The sequence below is a fragment of the Rutidosis leptorrhynchoides genome, chromosome 3, assembly GCF_046630445.1.
Source record: "Rutidosis leptorrhynchoides isolate AG116_Rl617_1_P2 chromosome 3, CSIRO_AGI_Rlap_v1, whole genome shotgun sequence".
Classification (NCBI taxonomy): Eukaryota; Viridiplantae; Streptophyta; class Magnoliopsida; order Asterales; family Asteraceae; genus Rutidosis; species Rutidosis leptorrhynchoides.
In genome coordinates this window covers 419,335,990-419,358,420 of record NC_092335.1, presented here as the reverse complement: position 1 = coordinate 419,358,420, position 22,431 = coordinate 419,335,990, and the positions used below count along the sequence as shown (strand labels likewise).

General features: G+C 35.5%; 1 protein-coding gene across 2 annotated transcripts in view; it reads left to right on the top strand.

Moving 5' to 3' along the window:
* The first annotated feature begins 21,601 nt into the window (after positions 1 to 21,601).
* The window catches only part of LOC139897805 (dynamin-related protein 4C-like), a 32,504-nt gene continuing 31,674 nt past the window's right edge, over positions 21,602 to 22,431 (top strand). For both annotated transcript variants that reach the window (XM_071880506.1, XM_071880505.1), the window contains exon 1: positions 21,602 to 22,205. In XM_071880506.1, coding sequence (XP_071736607.1) covers positions 21,632 to 22,205 — 574 coding nt within the window. In that variant the 5' untranslated portion in view covers positions 21,602 to 21,631. The remainder of the gene's footprint in view (positions 22,206 to 22,431) is intronic.

Sequence of the window (22,431 nt, the reverse complement as noted above, 5' to 3'; positions counted from 1 at the left end):
TACCTACCCGTTAAAATATTTTCGCCATTAATAGTTTGTACAAAAGAATTTTTAATTACAATCTTTATGAAAACATATATACGTATATATTTTCTTCAGATGTAATCATGGATTTAATGAGTCAATATGATATTAATCTCATTTGCTTTTTGGTTAGAACTAGAGTACATAATCTCTAAAACATTAGAGATTACATAATCATCATGTCGAACGAAGATAAATGATGTAGAACGTCATGTAGAACGATGATTATACTCGAGGTACAAAATGAGATATTGAGGCATGTAATGTTGAAACTTTGGTTGTTGGTGGTACTGTTGGTGCTAGTGATGTTGCTGAAGCTGGTACATTTTGCACCATATTTTCCAAGGCTACAACTCGGGTGCGAAACTCATTGACTTTATTACTTCGGGATGATTGTCGGTATGAACGAGCGAATGAATAAGGTTTTGAATCTGACTTGTGATATAGTCATGGCGAGACACTTTGGTAATGAGAGAGAAAATGGTGTTACGGACAGGTTCGCCGGTAAGTGCTTCAGGTTCTTCACCAAGAGCGCAGGTTGGTGAGTGGAAAGGATCGCCTTCTTCTCGTCTCCATTGATTTAGTCGACTACGAAACCATCAGATGAATTGGGGATGGCTGATTGGTTGATTCATTCCGGTGACACTGCTTTCAAAGCTTGAGTGAAACTCTATGTCGGAATAGCTGTCAGAATATGAGGAATTCGAACTGGTTGAGGGATTCATCTCGTACGATCAGGTGAAGGATTTTCGATAAGAAATAGATTATAGGAAGTAGATTAGTACCCTGCAATACATAATTTACATATGCACATATAATACTAAAATCCCATAAGTTACGGAGGAATCTATGGAAGCTGTCAGGCAAAGGTAACAATAACAGATACGCTAAGATATGAATTTTGTCTATACACTATCGATGCACTAAATGCAGTAAGACGTGTCTAGACTAAGAATGATAAGCAAGTGATTCTCTAAGAATGATAAGCAGGTAATTTTCGACACGAAATGATAAGAAAAACTTTTGACATGCAGGCACGGTCGAAGTCCAGACTCACTAATGCATCCTAACGACTTATCAGTTAGACACACTAATGCAGACCTGATTCGCTAAGACCACCGCTCTGATACCAACTGTAATGCCCCGTCCTAATCCATTTGGACGAAGTCTTCAACAGTTGGTCCCATTGCGAGGTTCTCACCTCTATATGCCATGAACGACTCCATGTAATATGAACAAATGCATAGCGGAATATTTCTTTCATACCTGAGAATAAACATGCTTTAAAGTGTCAACCAAAATGTTGGTGAGTTCATAGGTTTATCATAAAAAATAAAATTCATCATTTTGATAGACCACAAAATTTAAATGCTGCATGGTACAAATAGGCCCGAATCCTATACCCACATGTAATGTACATGCTATATCTTTTAAATACAGTACACATTTCTCGTGTACGAAAACCTTTTTCATAAATCATAGTAACCGTACACATATCTTGTGCACAAAAATATAACATACACATAACCTATGTATAAAATCATTCTCTCGATATATAACATTCACATCAACTGGTGGCAATCATCATGTCCGCATAATTCAATGGTGGCAATTATCATGTCCACATAATTCAATGGTGGCAATTATCATGTCCACATAATTCAATAATAATCCGCAGAACTTCTGTCTGCATAATAATTCATTCAAGGAATGTTTTGCTTGTGTCTATCTGGTCAAACATTTATAAAAGCATTTCATGTATTCGCAGTTCAAAATATATTTCAAAAGCATTTAATAAAGCAGTTATAAAAGCGGCGCATGTATTCTCAGTCCCAAAAATATAAAGAGTAAAAGGGAATCAAATGAAACTCACCGTATTGTATTTTGTAGTAAAAATACATATGACTATATTGAACAATTGAACAATGCAGGGTTGGCCTCGGATTCACGAACCTATTATTCAATCATGTATATTAATACATGTAATGGTAACCAAACAAATATATATATATTATTATTAGTGATATAGTTTTTATATTAATAACCTACATATTTCATTATTTAATTAAATGTATTTATTTTATATGTTTTAATAAATAAGGTGTTAATATAGTTTATTTATGTTTATTAAGTATATTCTTATATAAATATCATTTGTTTGTCAAATTATTAATAATACTAAGATAATGGTATTAATACTATTAGAATTAATAATAATAATAATAATAATAATAATAATAGTACAAGAAACGATAATTTTTATGTAAAGTGTTAATTTTTAATAATACTTATGATATTAGTAATAATGATACTACTAATAATATTCTTAGTAATAATACTAATTTTTAATAAGATGATAGATTTATAAAAATTGATACTTTTTGTATTAATGATAACTATGATAATACTAATATTAATAATAACTATAAAAATAATGATTTTACAAATAATGATAATACTAACATTTATTTTAATATCTATAATGATAATAATGCTAATAAAAAAAATAAAAATAATAGAAACTACCTTTAAAGTAATAATCTCCAAAAATATGTCAAGGCCCGGGATTGAACCCGCGACCTTTGCTTAAACACATAGCACCCTAAACCATCCATCCATATTTGCTTTTCTACTGAAATCCGTATATTAATTCACTTAAGCTATCTTCTCTGTGTTCTCAATATACTCGATCACCATGTTAATTACAATTGGGTTCCAGCCCAAACAACCAATAAATTCACGGCCCATTTGTAAAACATAATCCTGATGGCCCAACAATTTAAGATCCTAGGCCCTCTAAATCACTTAAGGGTTTCGTTGATTTGCTTTTGGTGTTCGATGAAAATAGAAAGACACAAGGGATTTGTAGCAGGAAGAAGAAAAAAAGAATGGTGGTTCTACATCTTCTTTCTCGGTCATCATTAACGTTTATCATCATCATCTTCATCATGCCATAATCATAATCGTATTAATATTATATCATAATTATATCATAACCATCTCATACCATTATCTAAACATCATATTTCTATCATCATACTATCATCATTATACGCCATCCCATACATCACCATGCGTATGATTTAATTTCTATCACCCTTTATTTTTTTCTAGATCACAGCCCCACTATACCTCTATGTTAATAAAGACAGGCCCATCTATCTTGTGAGTTCGAGTCTGAAACAATCGATCAATTGAGGCTGGAAAAACAACCAAGTAGCTACCTAGTCACTTTCATACTCCCACTTTAATCCCACCTTTTTCTTCTATAACGTCATCAACCACAAACCTATCTATGAAATTGAATTTAGCATTTGTATTATTTTATGTATTAGTGGGTAAAAAGGTCTCCACAATCATTCGGTTTATAGGCACAAGTGGTAACTTTAATTAATTGCTATTTTTATAAAGACAAGTGGGTTATGTCATTGTGACTTTCGGTCCAAAAGCATAGCAGCTGTATATATATCCTCGTTTAAAGAAAGTGAAGTAACTACACAAATACTCTATTCATTTAATATTAATGATTGTAGCAGAAACAAAGAGTACAGCTGCAGTAACACTTTATGAATGTAATGAGTATAAATCAAATGGTTTGAAGGAGAATGAAGAAAAGAAGTTTATCAGAAGTTGCAGCGATTATCTGTTTACAGTTGAGAACGGCCATCACTTCAGCTGCAACAATAGTTTGTTTGAAACAGAATTTAAAGGAACAGAAAGAGAGAAAGGTGGTGGGTTTCATTACCGTTTGAATAGAGTATAAGTGCAGTAGCAACAGTGAAGAAGTCGAGCACAAGGTTGCAGGTTCGCATGGTATTCTCGAACAATTTAAAAGAGAGAGGGAGTTGGTGCTTGTATAATAATAGAAGTAGATGTAAGTAGTGTGGTGGTGTTTGAGCTCGATGGTGGGTGAGTTTGGATTTTGGAACCGTAAACACAAGTATAAGGGGGTGATGGCGGGTGTTTCCTTTGTTGAACGAAAAATGAAAAAGAGAAGAGATAGAACGATGATTATGGTTTGTGGTTATGCATGATTTCCAAAATAAGGGTTTTCAAGAATGGATATTTGTATGAGAGACGTGTCTCATGAATGTGAAGATTGATGATTTGATTCTTAGAACAAGATAAAAGGTGCAATGTAGTTGATTGATTGATTCTGTATCAAAATTGATTAATGGTTGTATTGTAGTGTGATCATGGACAATGTGATGGTGTTGTAATCCATTTCAATTCAACAAGTTATATTCGATCGTACAAGAAAACAAATATAAAAATAAAAGACGATGTCACTTGCTAATAGAATTTGGATTCTTTCAAGTTATTGAATCCATGATTGGTACGAATTGGTGACAAAAAAATCAACTAGTCTACAGGCTGAAAACGATTTACAATTGAATACCAATTTTATGTATGTATATATATATATATATATATATATATATATATATATATATATATATATATATATATATAAAATAAACCGTATTTACGTATATATAATAGTATAAGTATTTGTATAATATAATTGTATTTTGTATACATATATGTATTTATATATAACTGAATTTGTATAGCTGTGTAACAAATATATCTATATATGTATATTAAATATATGAAGAAAAACATAATTATGTTAATTATACATGCATTAGTTTTTAATATTAAATTTATTAATAATAGTGAAACTAATAATAATAATAATAATAATAATAATAATAATAATAATAATAATAATAATAATCATAATCATAATAATAATAATAAATAACAATGATAATAACGAAAATGATAATAATATTAATAATACTAATACTACAATCATTTATATATAAAAAATTTTGCATTTATAGATTATATATAACACTAATAATATTAATATTAATACTGAAAGTAATAATAATATTATTATAATAACTATTTATAATATGATTAATTCTAATATGTTGTTAAGTATGTATTATTCATATTATATAATATCATAATTTAATATTTATATATTTTGTACATGTCACATTATATTAGTTATTAATAGAAATTTTTTATATATTTATATCTATATAGATTCATAATAATATTATATATCCATATATATATATTTATATATATTCATTGTAATAATAACTTAATTATATTGTTTGTTATTTTTATGTATACTTTATTAATTAAAAATATTATACATACACTTATATATATATATATATACACACACATTTGTTCGTGAATCGTCGGGAGTGGTCGAAGTCAAATGAATATATGAACATCATTTCAAAATTTTCTAGACTCAACATTACAGACTTTGCTTATCGTATCGAAATCATATAAAGATTAAGTTTAAATTTGGTCGGAAATCTCCGGGTCATCACAGTTCTTGAAACAGAAAATATGTATAGTATAGTAGTAGAAAATACTACTAGCTGCAATATAACAACACAAACATGTATAGTATAGTAGTAGAAATTGACCAAAGCTCCAAAGGACATTATACTAGTAAAAGTAAAGTCGTAATTCAAACATCACGCAGTACTTGAAACAGTTAACATGCAACTAAAATGATACAAATCCCATATCGAAGGTAACTAGTCAGCCTCAGCAAGGATGCCATCCATGACTTGTTCGATAACTTCTTTGGATTCTTGAAGCAACTTAATACTTTTATGGAAGTAACCAATGGGGAGAAGCAAATTTTTTTTTTCTTCGTTTTTTGAAAAAACTTTGTTCACGAACATTATAGATTGGATGAAAATATGAACATTTAATAAAGACACTTTGTGATAAATATTTTTATTTTGGCGGAAAAAAGCTCGAAGAAGTAATATATAACAATTATCGTGTTTTTCTAGCGTATGTTGAGGTTTTAGATATTAGGGTTGTAACATCCCGTTTTCATCATAGATGACTTAAGGTACTTATTTAATTGTTAGAACGTTATATCTTGTTCGTATATGTGTTTAAACGTTTTAAAGTGTTAGTTGATGTGTATATATATATATATATATATATATATATATATATATATATATATATATATATATATATATATATATATATATATATATATATATATATATTTACATAAATATTTACACACATTTGTTCGTGAATCGTCGAGTGGTCGAAGTCAAATGAATATATGAACATCATTTCAAAATTTTCTAGACTCAACATTACAGACTTTGCTTATCGTATCGAAATCATATAAAGATTAAGTTTAAATTTGGTCGAAAATCTCCGGGTCATCACAGTTCGGTCATCTCATTGAGGTAGTGATCTCGTGTGGTTGCGGATTACTAAGGCTCGTGTAGTTCGGCCAACCTCGATGTTGTTGTGTTATTGAAGATAGTAGTCTCGTGTGGATGCGGATTTACTAAGGCTCGTGTAGTTCGGCCACTCTTCATTTTGGTAATTGGTAGTTGGTTTGGTGTTGGGTTAAGGGGTTAACCCTGGGCGTTTATATATTGTGTTTATATATATATATATATATATATATATATATATATATATATATATATATATATATATATATATATATATATATATATCGTATTGTTGTGATGTAGCTAACCCTCCGGGTGTAGCTTATTAGCGTTGTTCACATCGTCGTTGGTGAACTTACTTTATTGTTGATGTTGATAGCTCGTTGCTTAGTGATCTTACGGTATGCTTAAATTAGCTTGCATTTATGCTTGGATGCTCCGGTATGCATTATTTGATTATTATTGTGTGGCGTGTCCATTTTATGCATATATATGTATGTAGTATATTCTCACTCACTAAGCGTTAGCTTACCCTCTCGTTGTTTACATTTTTATAGATTTGCATGGAGGCGGTGGCTCGGGTAAGCGTGAGAACTAGTGGACTTGCGTAGTTTGCTTTAGAAGATGTGCTTTTGGATTTGATTAGGATTAGGTAGCGTATCCCCAATCACCATGCTCGTTTTGTTAGAAATTAAAATAGTCGGGTCGTGTTTGCCCGTTCGGATAGTTAAACTATGTATTAAATGTTTTAAAAGTCTATTGAACTTACTATTGTGTTAAAGATGTTTTTCGGAAACATAAATGGGACCTAAATATTAATGTAATTAAGAAAAAAAAATTACGGGAACGTATTTAAATCGAAGGGTCCCGCTTGCTATTACATTAATATTACGGGAAATACTTATATTTTGTACATGTAAATACTTATATTGAATAAAAGGGTCCCGCTTGCTATTAAAAGAAAAAAAAAGTAACTATAAATATATTTTTATAAAATTACACATAAAATAAGTCCAAAATAATCAATATGCTGTAAGACCTGTACACGACATTTTTTGAAATATTCGAGTTATTGCCATTCTCGTTCAATATAATAGCTTTGAGGCCCTTTTTGCTCGTTACGTGGGAAACAGCAAAATAAAATGCGTGTGTGTGAAAACTGGTTTTCGTAAAATAATCCAACACTTGACAATGGTTGTCCTTGACTTTTATTTATCGTCATTGCAAAACATATTGTAACTGAAAATTGGCGTCGCCAAGACTTAACTGCAATCTTTTTGTCGGTTGGTGCTACAATCATTACAATAAGTGATTTCACCAAAATGTTGGCTAGTATTAATTTCAGCTTCAATAGTATATTCTGCTAGTCTTTTAATTTGTAACATGCTACCATTACACAACCTTTTCGAATTATCAATGCTATCAAGTAACATTATACGAACTCCTATTTCAATGTTGATTAATGATTGGAACAACTAGTATTTTAAGTTTTAAACCGTTCAAAATTTCAGAAGAGTACACGGTGTACCAATTTTAATTTCAGAAGTTTTAAACCGTCCCCATTAAACTGCAACCTCCATTTCATCCATTAATGTTTCAAGTTATTTGTAAATGTGACTATCGCTGAATCCAATTTTAATTATAATAAGCTCATACATGAAAACATATAAACAGATTTTAAGCATCGGGGGCGTGTGACCCCGGTTGCACCACATTGGCTCCGCCCGTGAGTACACCTCTTGTGCGAATACATCAAAAGGGAGAACCGTGATTGACTTTGATAATCGACCAAATGTCACCTCACACCAGTGATCCACTAACTTAAATTTGTCCTTATACGCTTATACTCTAAAGTTGGTGGCTAATGGCCCCGTTAGGGATTTTAATAAGGCGTTTGAAAAAGTATATTTGAGTGGCCACCAAGTTTCCCTTTAAAGCACATCACTCAGGTTCAATTTCTGGCTATGCCAAATTGTTCAAAAAGGGAGTGTGACAAGAGGGTGCGCATGATGCGCAATTCACCCGGTACCAGGTCTCGCGCTCGGGGGGCTTGATTACCCGAGGTTTTACCTTCTATGTGGGAGTGTGACAAGAGGGTGCGCATGATGCGCAATTCACCCGGTACCAGGTCTCGCGCTCGGGGGGCTTGATTACCCGAGGTTTTACCTTCTATGTGGGAGTCAATGTGCTCATTCATCGGAGGGTTTCCTCGCTTAACAAAAAAAAAATTTGATTAAATGTAACGTATTACGTAGTACCAAATAATATCAAGTTTCATATAGATTTATTATAGTAAAATTAACATATATTAAAAAGGTGACATGTTTAAAGAACTTTATTCTTTAATCAATAATCAAAAGCTGAACATGTGGAAAGAGAAAAGCAGGAGCACTTACGTATGAGGAAAAAAACATGGAAAAAAGGCACACCACTCAAGAGAGAAGAAAAGTTGGAGCGACTTTTCTTTTTTTTCCTAAGCAAACGTGTCGTTCGATGTCAATTTCCGGTGTCATTTAGAGACACTGCTGTTAAGAGAAACATAAGGTGTTGTTTAGTGTCCATTTTCAGTGTCCATTAAAATCATTTTATTTTATATTTATTCTAAAAATAAAAAATAATACTTAAATAAATAAACTAAACTACATTATTAGTACGATTACATAAAATTAAACTACAATTACATTAAATTAAAACTAGGATTAATTAAAGTAAAATTACGATTAGTTATAGACTACAATTGAATCAATATAATATCCATCCGCACTACCATCACTCTCCCAAATATTCTTAGTATACAACTCGATATGTTTCGAGTGTATTATTGTTTTTCCAAGCATTGATCATCATCATTAAACCACTCGAATTTCTCCGATTCTTCATCCGAACACGAAAACCAAGCTGTTCGTCTTAAATAATCAAACAAAATAGATAAATTAAGACCGGAAACAACAACATCCAACATATGTTTGTTACCACCGTAATGTTTCTTTATATCGTCGTTAAAATACACACCGTCATAAACGTCGATAGTAACAATGTTAAGCCATGATTTTGAAGTGTAAATTGTATAAAAATAGAGAGTGAAATATGAGAGGGGATATATGTAGAAATGTGAAATTGTGTGTTTATATATAGGTGTAAAATAATTAAGTAAAATGGAAATAAATAAAAACAAATAAACAGTAAAATTCGTCCAACTCAACGTCGAAAAGTCGACGCTGGCTCACCGACGGTGGTGAGCAATGCCGGAGCGGTGTGAGGTTTCATTCCATCCCCGCCGTCGATTTCCGAAAATGTCGGAGCTTTTCTTCGACACTCGGAGCTCTTGTATTTAGAAAGTAAGCAAAATATTACTCATTTGTAACTTCTGCAGACAAAGCACAATATTCCAACAACAATGGTAGATAGCAATGGCACCCCAACAACCATAGGTAGCGAAGTAATCCGCCCTTCAACAAGCAGAAAAACAGACGGTCACAAACCAAATTTCTCGCCATTTGTTTCATCATACAACAACAATATACACCCCATTCTTGATGTTGTCGACAAACTTCGAAGTCTTAACGTAACCCAAGAAAACATCCCACTCCCCACAATCGTTGTCATCAGTTCACTTTTTTTAATATGGGTTGAACTAAAAATATAATTTAAAAACGTATTAAACAAAAATATATAATACTCATCCGTTCTATTACAAGTGTTCATTTTATGTAGATGGACACCACTACACAAAAGGTATTATTTTGTTGATGGTATATATCCGGATTGGGCAACCCTTACTAATGGATATTCACAATCAACGGATGAGAAACGTGCGAAGTTTAAAAGGTTTCAAGAAAGTGCCCAAAAAGATGTTGAAGAACATTTGGTGTTCTTCAAGGTTGATTTTCTATTCTGAAATCCTCTGCTAGAGCAATAAGATTCAATAAATTAAGGGAATACATGAATATTTGTATTTTGTTGCATAATATGATTCAAGAGGATAACGATTTTCAAATTAGCTCAATCGAAGAAACAATGCTTGCTGACCCACATAATCGTCTAAGAAGGTATATCATATTTAGATCAAGAGATCGGGATACGATTAATAGAGAGATACGCGATCGGAGAGTGCACGACCAACTTCGATCAGACCTTACCGAGCACATTTGGAACTTGCCCGTAAACTTTCGTAACGTTAATTAAAATTTCAATATATGTAATTTTTATTTTAAGCAATTTAATGATTATGCAATTTTAATTTTAAGCACTTTAATTATATTTTGTAAGTTTTATTTCAATATTATGCATTATTAGGCAATTTTTATAAATATGTTAAAACTAGTTGTGGAGCCCTCGCTTCGCGTCGTGGGCTCCGTTTTGAATGCGAGTTAAAAAGAAAAAAAAAGACTTCATCTTTTTTATAAAAAAAAAAAATTCGACATCTAATATTGAAGGGTTGTTTCTTTTGCGAAAGTTACTTCTTTTAGCGTTCCTTTTTTTTCTTTTTAAAGTAAGTTAATCTATTTTGTAAAAAAGAATGTTTTTCGACATCTTTTGTAACATTGAAGGGTTGTTCCTTTTATGAAAGTTGCCTCTTTTATCGCTGAGGGGGAAAAAAAGGTAGTTGATTTTTTTATAAAAAAAAAATTTTTTCGACATCTTTTGGTAAAATTGAATGGTTGGTTCTTTTACGAAAGTTGCTTCTTTTATCATTGAAGATAAAGAAAAAAAGGGTGAAATAACGGAAATACCCTGGTTATTATTGATGAATAGTGAAATAGTGTTTTGTTTTTTTATATATTAGGAGTCAAAAAAAAGAAAAAGGAAAAAAGATGAAATGACGAAAATAACCCTGATTACTATTGATGAATAGTGAAATAGAGTTTTATCTTTTAGATAATATAATATATAAATTTAAAAAAAAATGGAAAATAAATGCCCCATAACAGCACAACAATGAATTTACAAGAACGCTCCTTCAGTCTCATAACAACGTCACACAAACAAAAGTTTCTCCCACAACAACTCAACAGCACAACAATTAATTAGTTCAGCGTAGACAATGGTCTTAGGGCTGTAGACTTGATAGAGAGGGAGAAGATCACATATAATTTTTGTTTCAGAACAAATCAGAGGATAGAAACTCCCTACAACGGTGACGTCATATTGTAAAATCATAAGAATCAAAGGGTGTCGTCAGGAAAATAATTGTAACATCCCGCCTTTTTCCATTTATTTTTCCGTTATACTAATATAAAATCCGTTATATGTTTATAACATCTCCCGTTGATACGCGTTTTAAATTATCTCGTTTAGGTAATTCCCGCACCCGAGCGAAAGTTGAGGGACTAAACTTGACAAGGGATCAAACCCTTGACTAGGTCAAAGGGTCAAACCCCTTTCACCCATTCATTTCATCTTCATCTCTCTCTCTTTCTCTCTAGCAAGAACACACACACCCAATTTCCTTTCTCATTCATTCATCATCTAAATCCGGATTAGGGAGCTAGCAACCAAATAAATTACATATTCGTGATCCTCTCTTCATCCTCTTCATTTTGGTACCAACTTCATCTCATTTGGGTAACTTTCTAAAATCACTAGATTTTGTGTTCTTGATGTTTTTAACTTATAAAAGTGTTAATTAGTGTCTATGGCTCAAGTCTAACATGAATATATGATTTATATGCTCGATCTCGTTGTTTTAGTGTAACTAGCATGAACTTGAATTTTGGTGTGTTGTTCTTGAATTTTGGATGATCATATGTTGTTAGATGTTGAAAGTTGATGTTTTAAAAGCGTTACTAGCATCATTAGCTTCATGTTGATATATAGATTGATCAAAGAAACTTCAAAAACGTGATTATTGATTTTGGTGTTGCTTGACTAGGGTTTGCTAGTTCTTGAAATGAATTTTTGGATGCTTGAATGCCATGGAATGTTAATTGTTAGTGATTAGTTGTAATGTATGCTTCATTACCTTCAAAACGGCATATCATATGTGTAAATTGGATTCCCGGAACTTAAAATGCATATTGATGAACTTGAGGCTTTGAAATGAGCGTTTATTGATCACATGACGAGAATTCGATTGTTGTAAATGATGTTTTTGTTTGAGGATTTGTGTTTAGTTGTGTTCCTTGTCAAAAGAGCTTTCCAACGGTATAAGATACGTCTTCTAATTGTTTGCGGTTTACGTTTTGCGTTTGTTTGAAGTTTTGACCAAGACTTGAACCTTGAAAACGACCTGACACCAGACCATGTGTTATGTCGCGGCGCGACACCCCTTGCCGCGGCGCGACATTTGCCTTGTCCAGATTCTGTCCAACTTTTCCATTTTATCAAAAATGTTTGCCATGTTCTAGACCTCCGATTCACATGAGACTTGTTCTAACATGCTTATATATGAATAAAAACCTCAGAAAAATAGTTCGGGACCCGACCCGAACGTGTTGACTTTCGTTGACTTTGACCGACCAAAGTTTGACTTTTTGTCAAACTTAACCAAATGATTATGCAACCTTCCTAACTTGTTTATATACTTGTATCTTGCATGAAACTTGGCAATTTGATTTCACATGCTAAATAATCGAGTCGTAACGAGCCATAGGACTAATTGAACATCTTTGACCTATCGTGTTTACCGTTATTGATACGACCTATTTGTTTAGGTCAAGACTAGCACTATCCTTCGCACACGTTATTTTGTGAAGTACTTTACTACTCGTGCACTCAAGGTGAGATCATAGTCCCACTTTTACTCTTTTTGAACTTATATTGGGATGAGAAAACATAAACGATTCTTTTGAACTAAGTGAACACAAGAACGGGAAAACAAACATTCTACATACGAGTTTAGAACAAAATCCTCAATTCGATTATCATTAGTTACACTTGCCGGGTGTAAGCGAGAACTTATGTTATATGGCCATATGGGTTGACAACCCTCATCCTTGACGGTTCGCTACCGTCTACGGATGAAATATATTTTCGAGAATCAGTGTTTGTTCTAGCACTAAGTGATGGGGTATACAATGGAAGGAATGTTAAGCTTTGATAATTGGGTGCTCGTGAAACAAACTTTTGGAATGTATTACTATTATTTCATTGATGCAAATCTTGTGGTTCACTTGTACTTACTTACTTAAACCTATGATTTCACCAACGTTTTCGTTGACAGATTTCTATGTTTTTCTCAGGTCCTTGAACGATACATGATACATGCTTCCGCTCATTATTTGATACTTGCATTGGATGTCGAGTATATGTGCATTTCATGGAGCGTCTTTTGACTTTACTTTAAACCGTGTCGCCTAGATTTCATTCGTATTATAACGTTGTAACTTAACTATTGGTTGAACAATTCTTGTAAACTTTGGGAACAATCTTTATTTTGAAATGAAGGCGACATATTTTGGTCAAACTTTGTCTTAAAGACTTATGACCACGTAACGGGACCTAAGTAGACGGCGCCGTCAAACATGATTTGGTCGGGTCGCTACAGATGGTATCAGAGCGTTGGTTGTAGGGATTTAGAGTTCATTAGTGTCAACCCCGAGTCATAGGGTACATTGGTGAGTCTAGACTACAACCGGCATATAGACTTGAAGTAGGAATTACTTGACTACTTGTGCATTTATACTCGAACGTTTCTACTCATATCTACTCCTAGTTCATCTTAATCTCACGTTGTTTAATTTGATTGACACGCCACCTTGACTATATGAAATGATGTCGAATGCACATATGAATCAGGGTAATATAATTTCCGGGATTATATTACGGTGACTCGTATGAACGTTCCGACATTATGACATAAAGAATTTAAGGCGAGTCGAAAAAAAAAAAAAAAAAAAAAAAAACCCTTCTCTTTATCTTTATTCTATATCACGGTTAGTATTATTGAGAATACTAATCAATGATATTCTTGTGTCTTGAAGGAACAATGGCTCCTCGTCGTGTACGCCGAAATGAAACTCCCGAACAAGCTCTCGAACGGATGATAGCTACCGCCGTAGATGCGGCCATGGCCGGTCACTCATCCAACAACAATAATAATAACAACCACAACAACAACAACAACAACAATGGAGCCGGAAACTCAAACGAGGGATGCTCCTATAAAGCTTTCATGGGGTGCAAACCTCACACTTTTGATGGAACCGGGGGACCGGTCGTGCTCACCCGATGGTTTGAGCAAACGGAAGCCGTCTTTAGCATAAGCGGTTGTCGGGACCAAGACAGGGTCAAATACTCCACTCACACTTTCTCCGGAATTGCTCTAACATGGTGGAACACCTATGTTCAATCGGTGGGTACCGATGAGGCTCATGCCCTCTCTTGGGCCGATCTAAAGGAAAAGATGATTGTTGAATATTTTCCGCGCGAAGAAACCCGAAAGCTTGAGGAAGAACTAAGAGCTTTGAAAGCAGTCGGAAACGATCTTAAAGCTTATAATCAACGCTTCGCCGAACTATCCTTGATGTGTCCTAATCTTGTTAACCCCGAATCTCAAAGGATTGAGCTCTACATGCTCGGTCTTCCAAAAAGCATCAAACAAGGGGTGATGTCATCCAAACCCACTACTCATCAAGCCGCTATGAACATGGCTCGCCAACTAATTGAAACGGTTGACGAAATCGTAGTTTCGGCACCTAAGGCCGAGGATAAATCGGGCGGCAACAAAAGAAAGTGGGAACCCTCCCAATCAAGCAACAACAACTTTGCTAAGAAGCCTTACACCTCCAACGGCAAGAAAGGTTATGCCGGGAACCTACCTCTTTGCAACAAATGCAACAAACATCACTTTGGCGAATGTAGTAAGTTAATTTGCCACCGGTGCCAAGGAATTGGTCATAAGGCCAACGATTGTAAAAGTGCCACTCCCGTCGCTCGAAAATGGCCCAATGCACCAAAGACGGGCACTTGTTATGAATGTGGCCAAACGGGCCATTATAGAAATGCATGCCCGAAGAGGAAAGATAACCCCAATACGCGCGGTCGAGCTTTCAACATAAACACCGAGGAAGCCCGGGATGACACTGAACTAGTCACGGGTACGTTTCTTCTCAACAATTCTTATGTCTCTTGCTTATTCGATTCGGGTGCCGATAAATGCTTTGTATCCAAGACTTTGACTCATTCTTTTAGCACTCCACCTCTTCCATTAGATACCACTTATACCATTGAAGTGGCTAACGGAAAACTATTAAGTGCCGACACATATTACCGGGGGTGTACGTTAAACATTTTGGGTAGGGAATTTGAAATTGACTTGATACCCATGGAACTAGGAAGCTTTGATGTAATAATCGGTATGAATTGGTTAGTCAAAACGAAATCTCACATTCTTTGTGATCTTAACGCAATCCGAATTCCTATCGAGAATGGTGATCCTTTGATTGTTTATGGCGATAAGAGTTGCACCAGACTCAACCTCGTTCCGTGCCTTAAAGTTAGAAAACTACTCCGTAAGGGTTGTTTTGCGATCCTTGCCCACGTTAAGAAAGTCGAGTCCGATGAGAAGCACATCGATGATGTGCCAATTGTTAGTGACTATTCCGATGTATTTCCCGACGAATTGCCGGGTCTTCCGCCTCATCGACCGGTTGAATTCCAAATCGATCTTATTCCGGGAGCCGCACCCGTAGCACGTGCACCATATAGACTCGCTCCATCTGAAATGCAAGAATTGCAAAGTCAAATCCAAGAACTACTTGATCGAGGTTTTATCCAACCTAGCCATTCACCTTGGGGCGCTCCGATTTTATTTGTTAAAAAGAAAGACGGATCCCTACGAATGTGCATTGATTATCGTGAACTAAATAAATTGACGGTTAAGAACCGATATCCTCTTCCTCGCATCGATGACCTCTTTGATCAACTACAAGGGTCTTGTGTATATTCGAAAATCGATCTCCGCTCGGGTTATCATCAATTGAGGGTTAAGGGGGAAGATGTCTCCAAAACCGCTTTCCGAACTCGTTATGGTAGTTATGAATTCCTTGTCATGCCATTTGGTCTCACTAACGCACCGGCGGTGTTCATGGATCTTATGAACCGCGTGTGCAAACCGTATCTCGATAAATTCGTTATTGTGTTCATCGATGACATATTGATCTATTCTAAAAATGAAGAAGAGCACGAACATCATCTCCGACTTGTGCTTGAACTTTTAAGACAAGAACAACTCTATGCCAAATTCTCCAAGTGTGAATTTTGGTTAAAGGAAGTTCAATTTCTTGGTCATGTTGTAAGTGACCAAGGTATTAAAGTCGATCCCACAAAGATCGAAGCCATTAGTAAATGGGAGACTCCTACTACTCCTACTCACATTCGTCAATTTTTGGGTCTCGCCGGGTACTATCGTAGATTCATCGAAAATTTCTCTTTGGTTGCACGTCCTCTAACCGCATTGACTCACAAGGGAAAGAAATTCATTTGGGCGACCGAACATGAATCCGCATTCCAAATCTTGAAAACGAAGCTAACCACCGCTCCTATCTTGTCACTTCCCGAAGGCAATGATGACTTCGTTGTATATTGCGATGCCTCAAAACATGGTTTTGGGTGTGTATTGATGCAACGAGCGAAAGTCATTGCTTATGCTTCTCGACAACTCAAAATTCATGAACGAAACTATACGACACATGATCTCGAACTCGGAGCCGTTGTCTTTGCACTTAAAATGTGGAGACACTATCTTTATGGAACCAAGAGTACTATCTTCACCGATCACAAAAGCCTTCAACACATTTTCGATCAAAAGCAACTAAACATGAGACAACGACGGTGGATTGAAACTTTGAACGATTACGATTGCGAGCTTCGTTACCATCCCAGGAAGGCAAATGTAGTAGCCGATGCCTTAAGTCGAAAAGAAAGAGCGGTGCCTCTCCGTGTCCGAGCTTTAAACATCACCATTCACACCAACCTTAATAGCCAAATTCGGGTAGCCCAAGATGAGGCTCTCAAGGATGAAAACATCTCTCTCGAACACTTGAACGTCCTCACCTCTCGATTCGAAGTTAAAGAAACCGGACTCCGATATTTCGCCGGAAGAATTTGGGTGCCTAGTTATGGGGACCTACGAAGCCTTATTTTAGATGAAGCCCATAAGTCACGATACTCGATTCACCCCGGTGCCAATAAGATGTACCACGACCTTAAACAGCTATATTGGTGGCCGAACATCAAAAGGGACGTAGCTACTTATGTTTCCAAGTGTTTGACATGTTCCAAAGTCAAAGCCGAACACCAAAGACCGTCCGGACTACTTCGACAACCCGAGATTCCGCAATGGAAGTGGGAAAGGATAACGATGGATTTTATCACCAAGCTACCAAAAACGACGGGCGGTTATGATACCATTTGGGTTATTGTTGACCGTCTCACCAAATCCGCACACTTCCTTGCCATGAAAGAAACGGACAAAATGGAGAAACTTGCGCAACTTTACATTAAGGAGGTCGTAGCCCGACACGGTGTACCTTTATCGATTATCTCCGACCGAGATGGCCGTTTCGTTTCTAGATTTTGGCGTACATTGCAAGAAGCGTTGGGAACGCGTTTAGACATGAGCACCGCATATCATCCTCAAACCGATGGACAGAGCGAACGAACAATTCAAACCTTGGAGGACATGTTACGAGCTTGCGTGGTTGATTTCGGAAAAGCTTGGGACAAGCACTTACCTCTCGCCGAGTTCTCTTACAACAATAGTTATCACGCGAGTATTAAAGCCGCACCTTTTGAAGCGCTATATGGCCGCAAATGTCGTTCACCTCTTTATTGGGCCGAGGTAGGCGACGTGCAAATCACCGGACCCGAACTCATTCACGAAACCACCGAGAAAATCGTTCAAATCCGAGATAGGCTTAGGACGGCCCGAAGTCGTCAAAAGAGCTATACCGACAAACGACGCAACGATCTTGAATTTCAAGTCGGTGACCGAGTAATGTTAAAAGTCGCGCCTTGGAAAGGTGTAATCCGTTTTGGGAAACGCGGGAAGCTAAATCCGCGGTATATTGGTCCTTTCGAAATCTTGGAGCGTATTGGAACCGTTGCTTATCGTTTAAATCTTCCGCCTCAATTGAACTCCGTTCATCCTACCTTCCATGTATCTAACTTGAAAAAGTGTCTTGCCGAACCCGATATCGTCATCCCTCTTGAGGAACTTACTATTGATGACAAGCTTCATTTTGTGGAGGAACCGGTTGAAATTGTGGACACCTCCGTCAAGACATTGAAACAAAGCCGAATTCCGATTGTCAAGGTTCGTTGGAATGCCAAAAGAGGACCCGAGTTCACTTGGGAAAGACAAGATCAAATGCAAAGGAAGTATCCTCACCTATTCGTGAATTCGGAAACGCGAGATCTCGAGGAAGAAACAACGACTACTACGCCTACTTAAATTTCGGGACGAAATTTCTTTTAAGGAGTAGGTAATGTAACATCCCGCCTTTTTCCATTTATTTTTCCGTTATACTAATATAAAATCCGTTATATGTTTATAACATCTCCCGTTGATACGCGTTTTAAATTATCTCGTTTAGGTAATTCCCGCACCCGAGCGAAAGTTGAGGGACTAAACTTGACAAGGGATCAAACCCTTGACTAGGTCAAAGGGTCAAACCCCTTTCACCCATTCATTTCATCTTCATCTCTCTCTCTTTCTCTCTAGCAAGAACACACACACCCAATTTCCTTTCTCATTCATTCATCATCTAAATCCGGATTAGGGAGCTAGCAACCAAATAAATTACATATTCGTGATCCTCTCTTCATCCTCTTCATTTTGGTACCAACTTCATCTCATTTGGGTAACTTTCTAAAATCACTAGATTTTGTGTTCTTGATGTTTTTAACTTATAAAAGTGTTAATTAGTGTCTATGGCTCAAGTCTAACATGAATATATGATTTATATGCTCGATCTCGTTGTTTTAGTGTAACTAGCATGAACTTGAATTTTGGTGTGTTGTTCTTGAATTTTGGATGATCATATGTTGTTAGATGTTGAAAGTTGATGTTTTAAAAGCGTTACTAGCATCATTAGCTTCATGTTGATATATAGATTGATCAAAGAAACTTCAAAAACGTGATTATTGATTTTGGTGTTGCTTGACTAGGGTTTGCTAGTTCTTGAAATGAATTTTTGGATGCTTGAATGCCATGGAATGTTAATTGTTAGTTATTAGTTGTAATGTATGCTTCATTACCTTCAAAACGGCATATCATATGTGTAAATTGGATTCCCGGAACTTAAAATGCATATTGATGAACTTGAGGCTTTGAAATGAGCGTTTATTGATCACATGACGAGAATTCGATTGTTGTAAATGATGTTTTTGTTTGAGGATTTGTGTTTAGTTGTGTTCCTTGTCAAAAGAGCTTTCCAACGGTATAAGATACGTCTTCTAATTGTTTGCGATTTGCGTTTTGCGTTTGTTTGAAGTTTTGACCAAGACTTGAACCTTGAAAACGACCTGACACCAGACCATGTGTTATGTCGCGGCGCGACACCCCTTGCCGCGGCGCGACATTTGCCTTGTCCAGATTCTGTCCAACTTTTCCATTTTATCAAAAATGTTTGCCATGTTCTAGACCTCCGATTCACATGAGACTTGTTCTAACATGCTTATATATGAATAAAAACCTCAGAAAAATAGTTCGGGACCCGACCCGAACGTGTTGACTTTCGTTGACTTTGACCGACCAAAGTTTGACTTTTTGTCAAACTTAACCAAATGATTATGCAACCTTCCTAACTTGTTTATATACTTGTATCTTGCATGAAACTTGGCAATTTGATTTCACATGCTAAATAATCGAGTCGTAACGAGCCATAGGACTAATTGAACATCTTTGACCTATCGTGTTTACCGTTATTGATACGACCTATTTGTTTAGGTCAAGACTAGCACTATCCTTCGCACACGTTATTTTGTGAAGTACTTTACTACTCGTGCACTCAAGGTGAGATCATAGTCCCACTTTTACTCTTTTTGAACTTATATTGGGATGAGAAAACATAAACGATTCTTTTGAACTAAGTGAACACAAGAACGGGAAAACAAACATTCTACATACGAGTTTAGAACAAAATCCTCAATTCGATTATCATTAGTTACACTTGCCGGGTGTAAGCGAGAACTTATGTTATATGGCCATATGGGTTGACAACCCTCATCCTTGACGGTTCGCTACCGTCTACGGATGAAATATATTTTCGAGAATCAGTGTTTGTTCTAGCACTAAGTGATGGGGTATACAATGGAAGGAATGTTAAGCTTTGATAATTGGGTGCTCGTGAAACAAACTTTTGGAATGTATTACTATTATTTCATTGATGCAAATCTTGTGGTTCACTTGTACTTACTTACTTAAACCTATGATTTCACCAACGTTTTCGTTGACAGATTTCTATGTTTTTCTCAGGTCCTTGAACGATACATGATACATGCTTCCGCTCATTATTTGATACTTGCATTGGATGTCGAGTATATGTGCATTTCATGGAGCGTCTTTTGACTTTACTTTAAACCGTGTCTCCTAGATTTCATTCGTATTATAACGTTGTAACTTAACTATTGGTTGAACAATTCTTGTAAACTTTGGGAACAATCTTTATTTTGAAATGAAGGCGACATATTTTGGTCAAACTTTGTCTTAAAGACTTATGACCACGTAACGGGACCTAAGTAGACGGCGCCGTCAAACATGATTTGGTCGGGTCGCTACAATAATGACGGTCAGGGAAATATTATCACGTTTTTGTGTTATATATACTCAGTGTTGCAAAAGTCGGCCGACTTGACCGACGCGTCGGCCGACGCGTCGTTTTTAGGCATGGCCGATGCGTCGTTACTTAAAAGTCGGTTAAAGGTAAAAAGTCGGTCAAATTCGGAAAAAGTCGGTCAAATTCGGAAAAAGTCGGTCAAAGTCGGTCAAATTCAGTCAAAGTCGGTCAATTTTTTTTTTTTTTTTTGTAATATTGTTAATAATTGTTAATTGTTCATTTTATGGTAAATATAGTATATATTTTAAGATTCGATCTATATAATATTATATATAAATATATATTAATAAAAATATTTTAAAAAGTCAACGTTAGTCAACGTCCGTTGCGTCGCCGTTGCGTCTGACGCGTCGTTTTTTAGGCATGACCGATGCGTCCCCGACTCACGTCTTTTACAACCTTGTATATACTCGTAGAAACCCTTAAAAAATAAAATAGAAAGGAAAATATTGCTTTTAAAAAATAAAGAAATATAAATAGAGTGTACTAACTTTACTCTCCTGCTGTATAACAATCATAGGAGTGTTATTATTATTATAATTAAAAAATTAGGCTGAAATATTTCCAGCAACAATGGCTGATAATAATGGCACCACAACCACCAACGGCGGTGAAGTAATCCATCCTTTAATAACTGAAACAGACGATAACAAACCGAACTTTTTACCATTTGTTTCATCGTACAACGACAAAATACGCCCCATTCTTGATGCTGTCGACAAACTTCGAAGTCTCAACGTAACCCAAGAAGGCATCCCACTACCCACCATCGTGGTCATCGGAGACCAGTCTTCGGGAAAGTCAAGTGTACTGGAGTCACTAGCTGGCATAAGTTTGCCACGTGGAGAGGGTCTTTGCACAAGGGTCCCACTTGTTATGAGGCTTCAGCACCATGATAAATCTGTACCGGAGTTTGTATTGCAGTATCAGAAAGAAACAGTTGAGATTGAGAAAGAAAGTGGGATATCGGAAGCTATTGATAACGCTACGGTTAAGATCGCAGGGAATAATAAAGGGATAGTCAACGTGCCGTTGACTTTGGTGGTGAAGAAGAAAGGTGTTCCTAATCTAACCATGGTTGATTTGCCTGGGATCACTAGAGTTGCTGTTGGTGATCAACCTGAAGATATTTACAAACAAATCTCAGGTAGTATATTTTATTAATTAGAATTCTATTTTTTTTCTTATATATCATGTTTCATTTATAGCAAATGCTAAAAAAATACTCTGTTTTGTGATTTATCATATCTACGACTTTGTTATTGAATGTTTCTGCTATAATATTGTTCAATATTTTACTGAATACTAAACAAGTAATCAGTTTTGTGTATTTGATTGCTTGTGTGTGAATGAAGTCTGTATACATGGCAGTA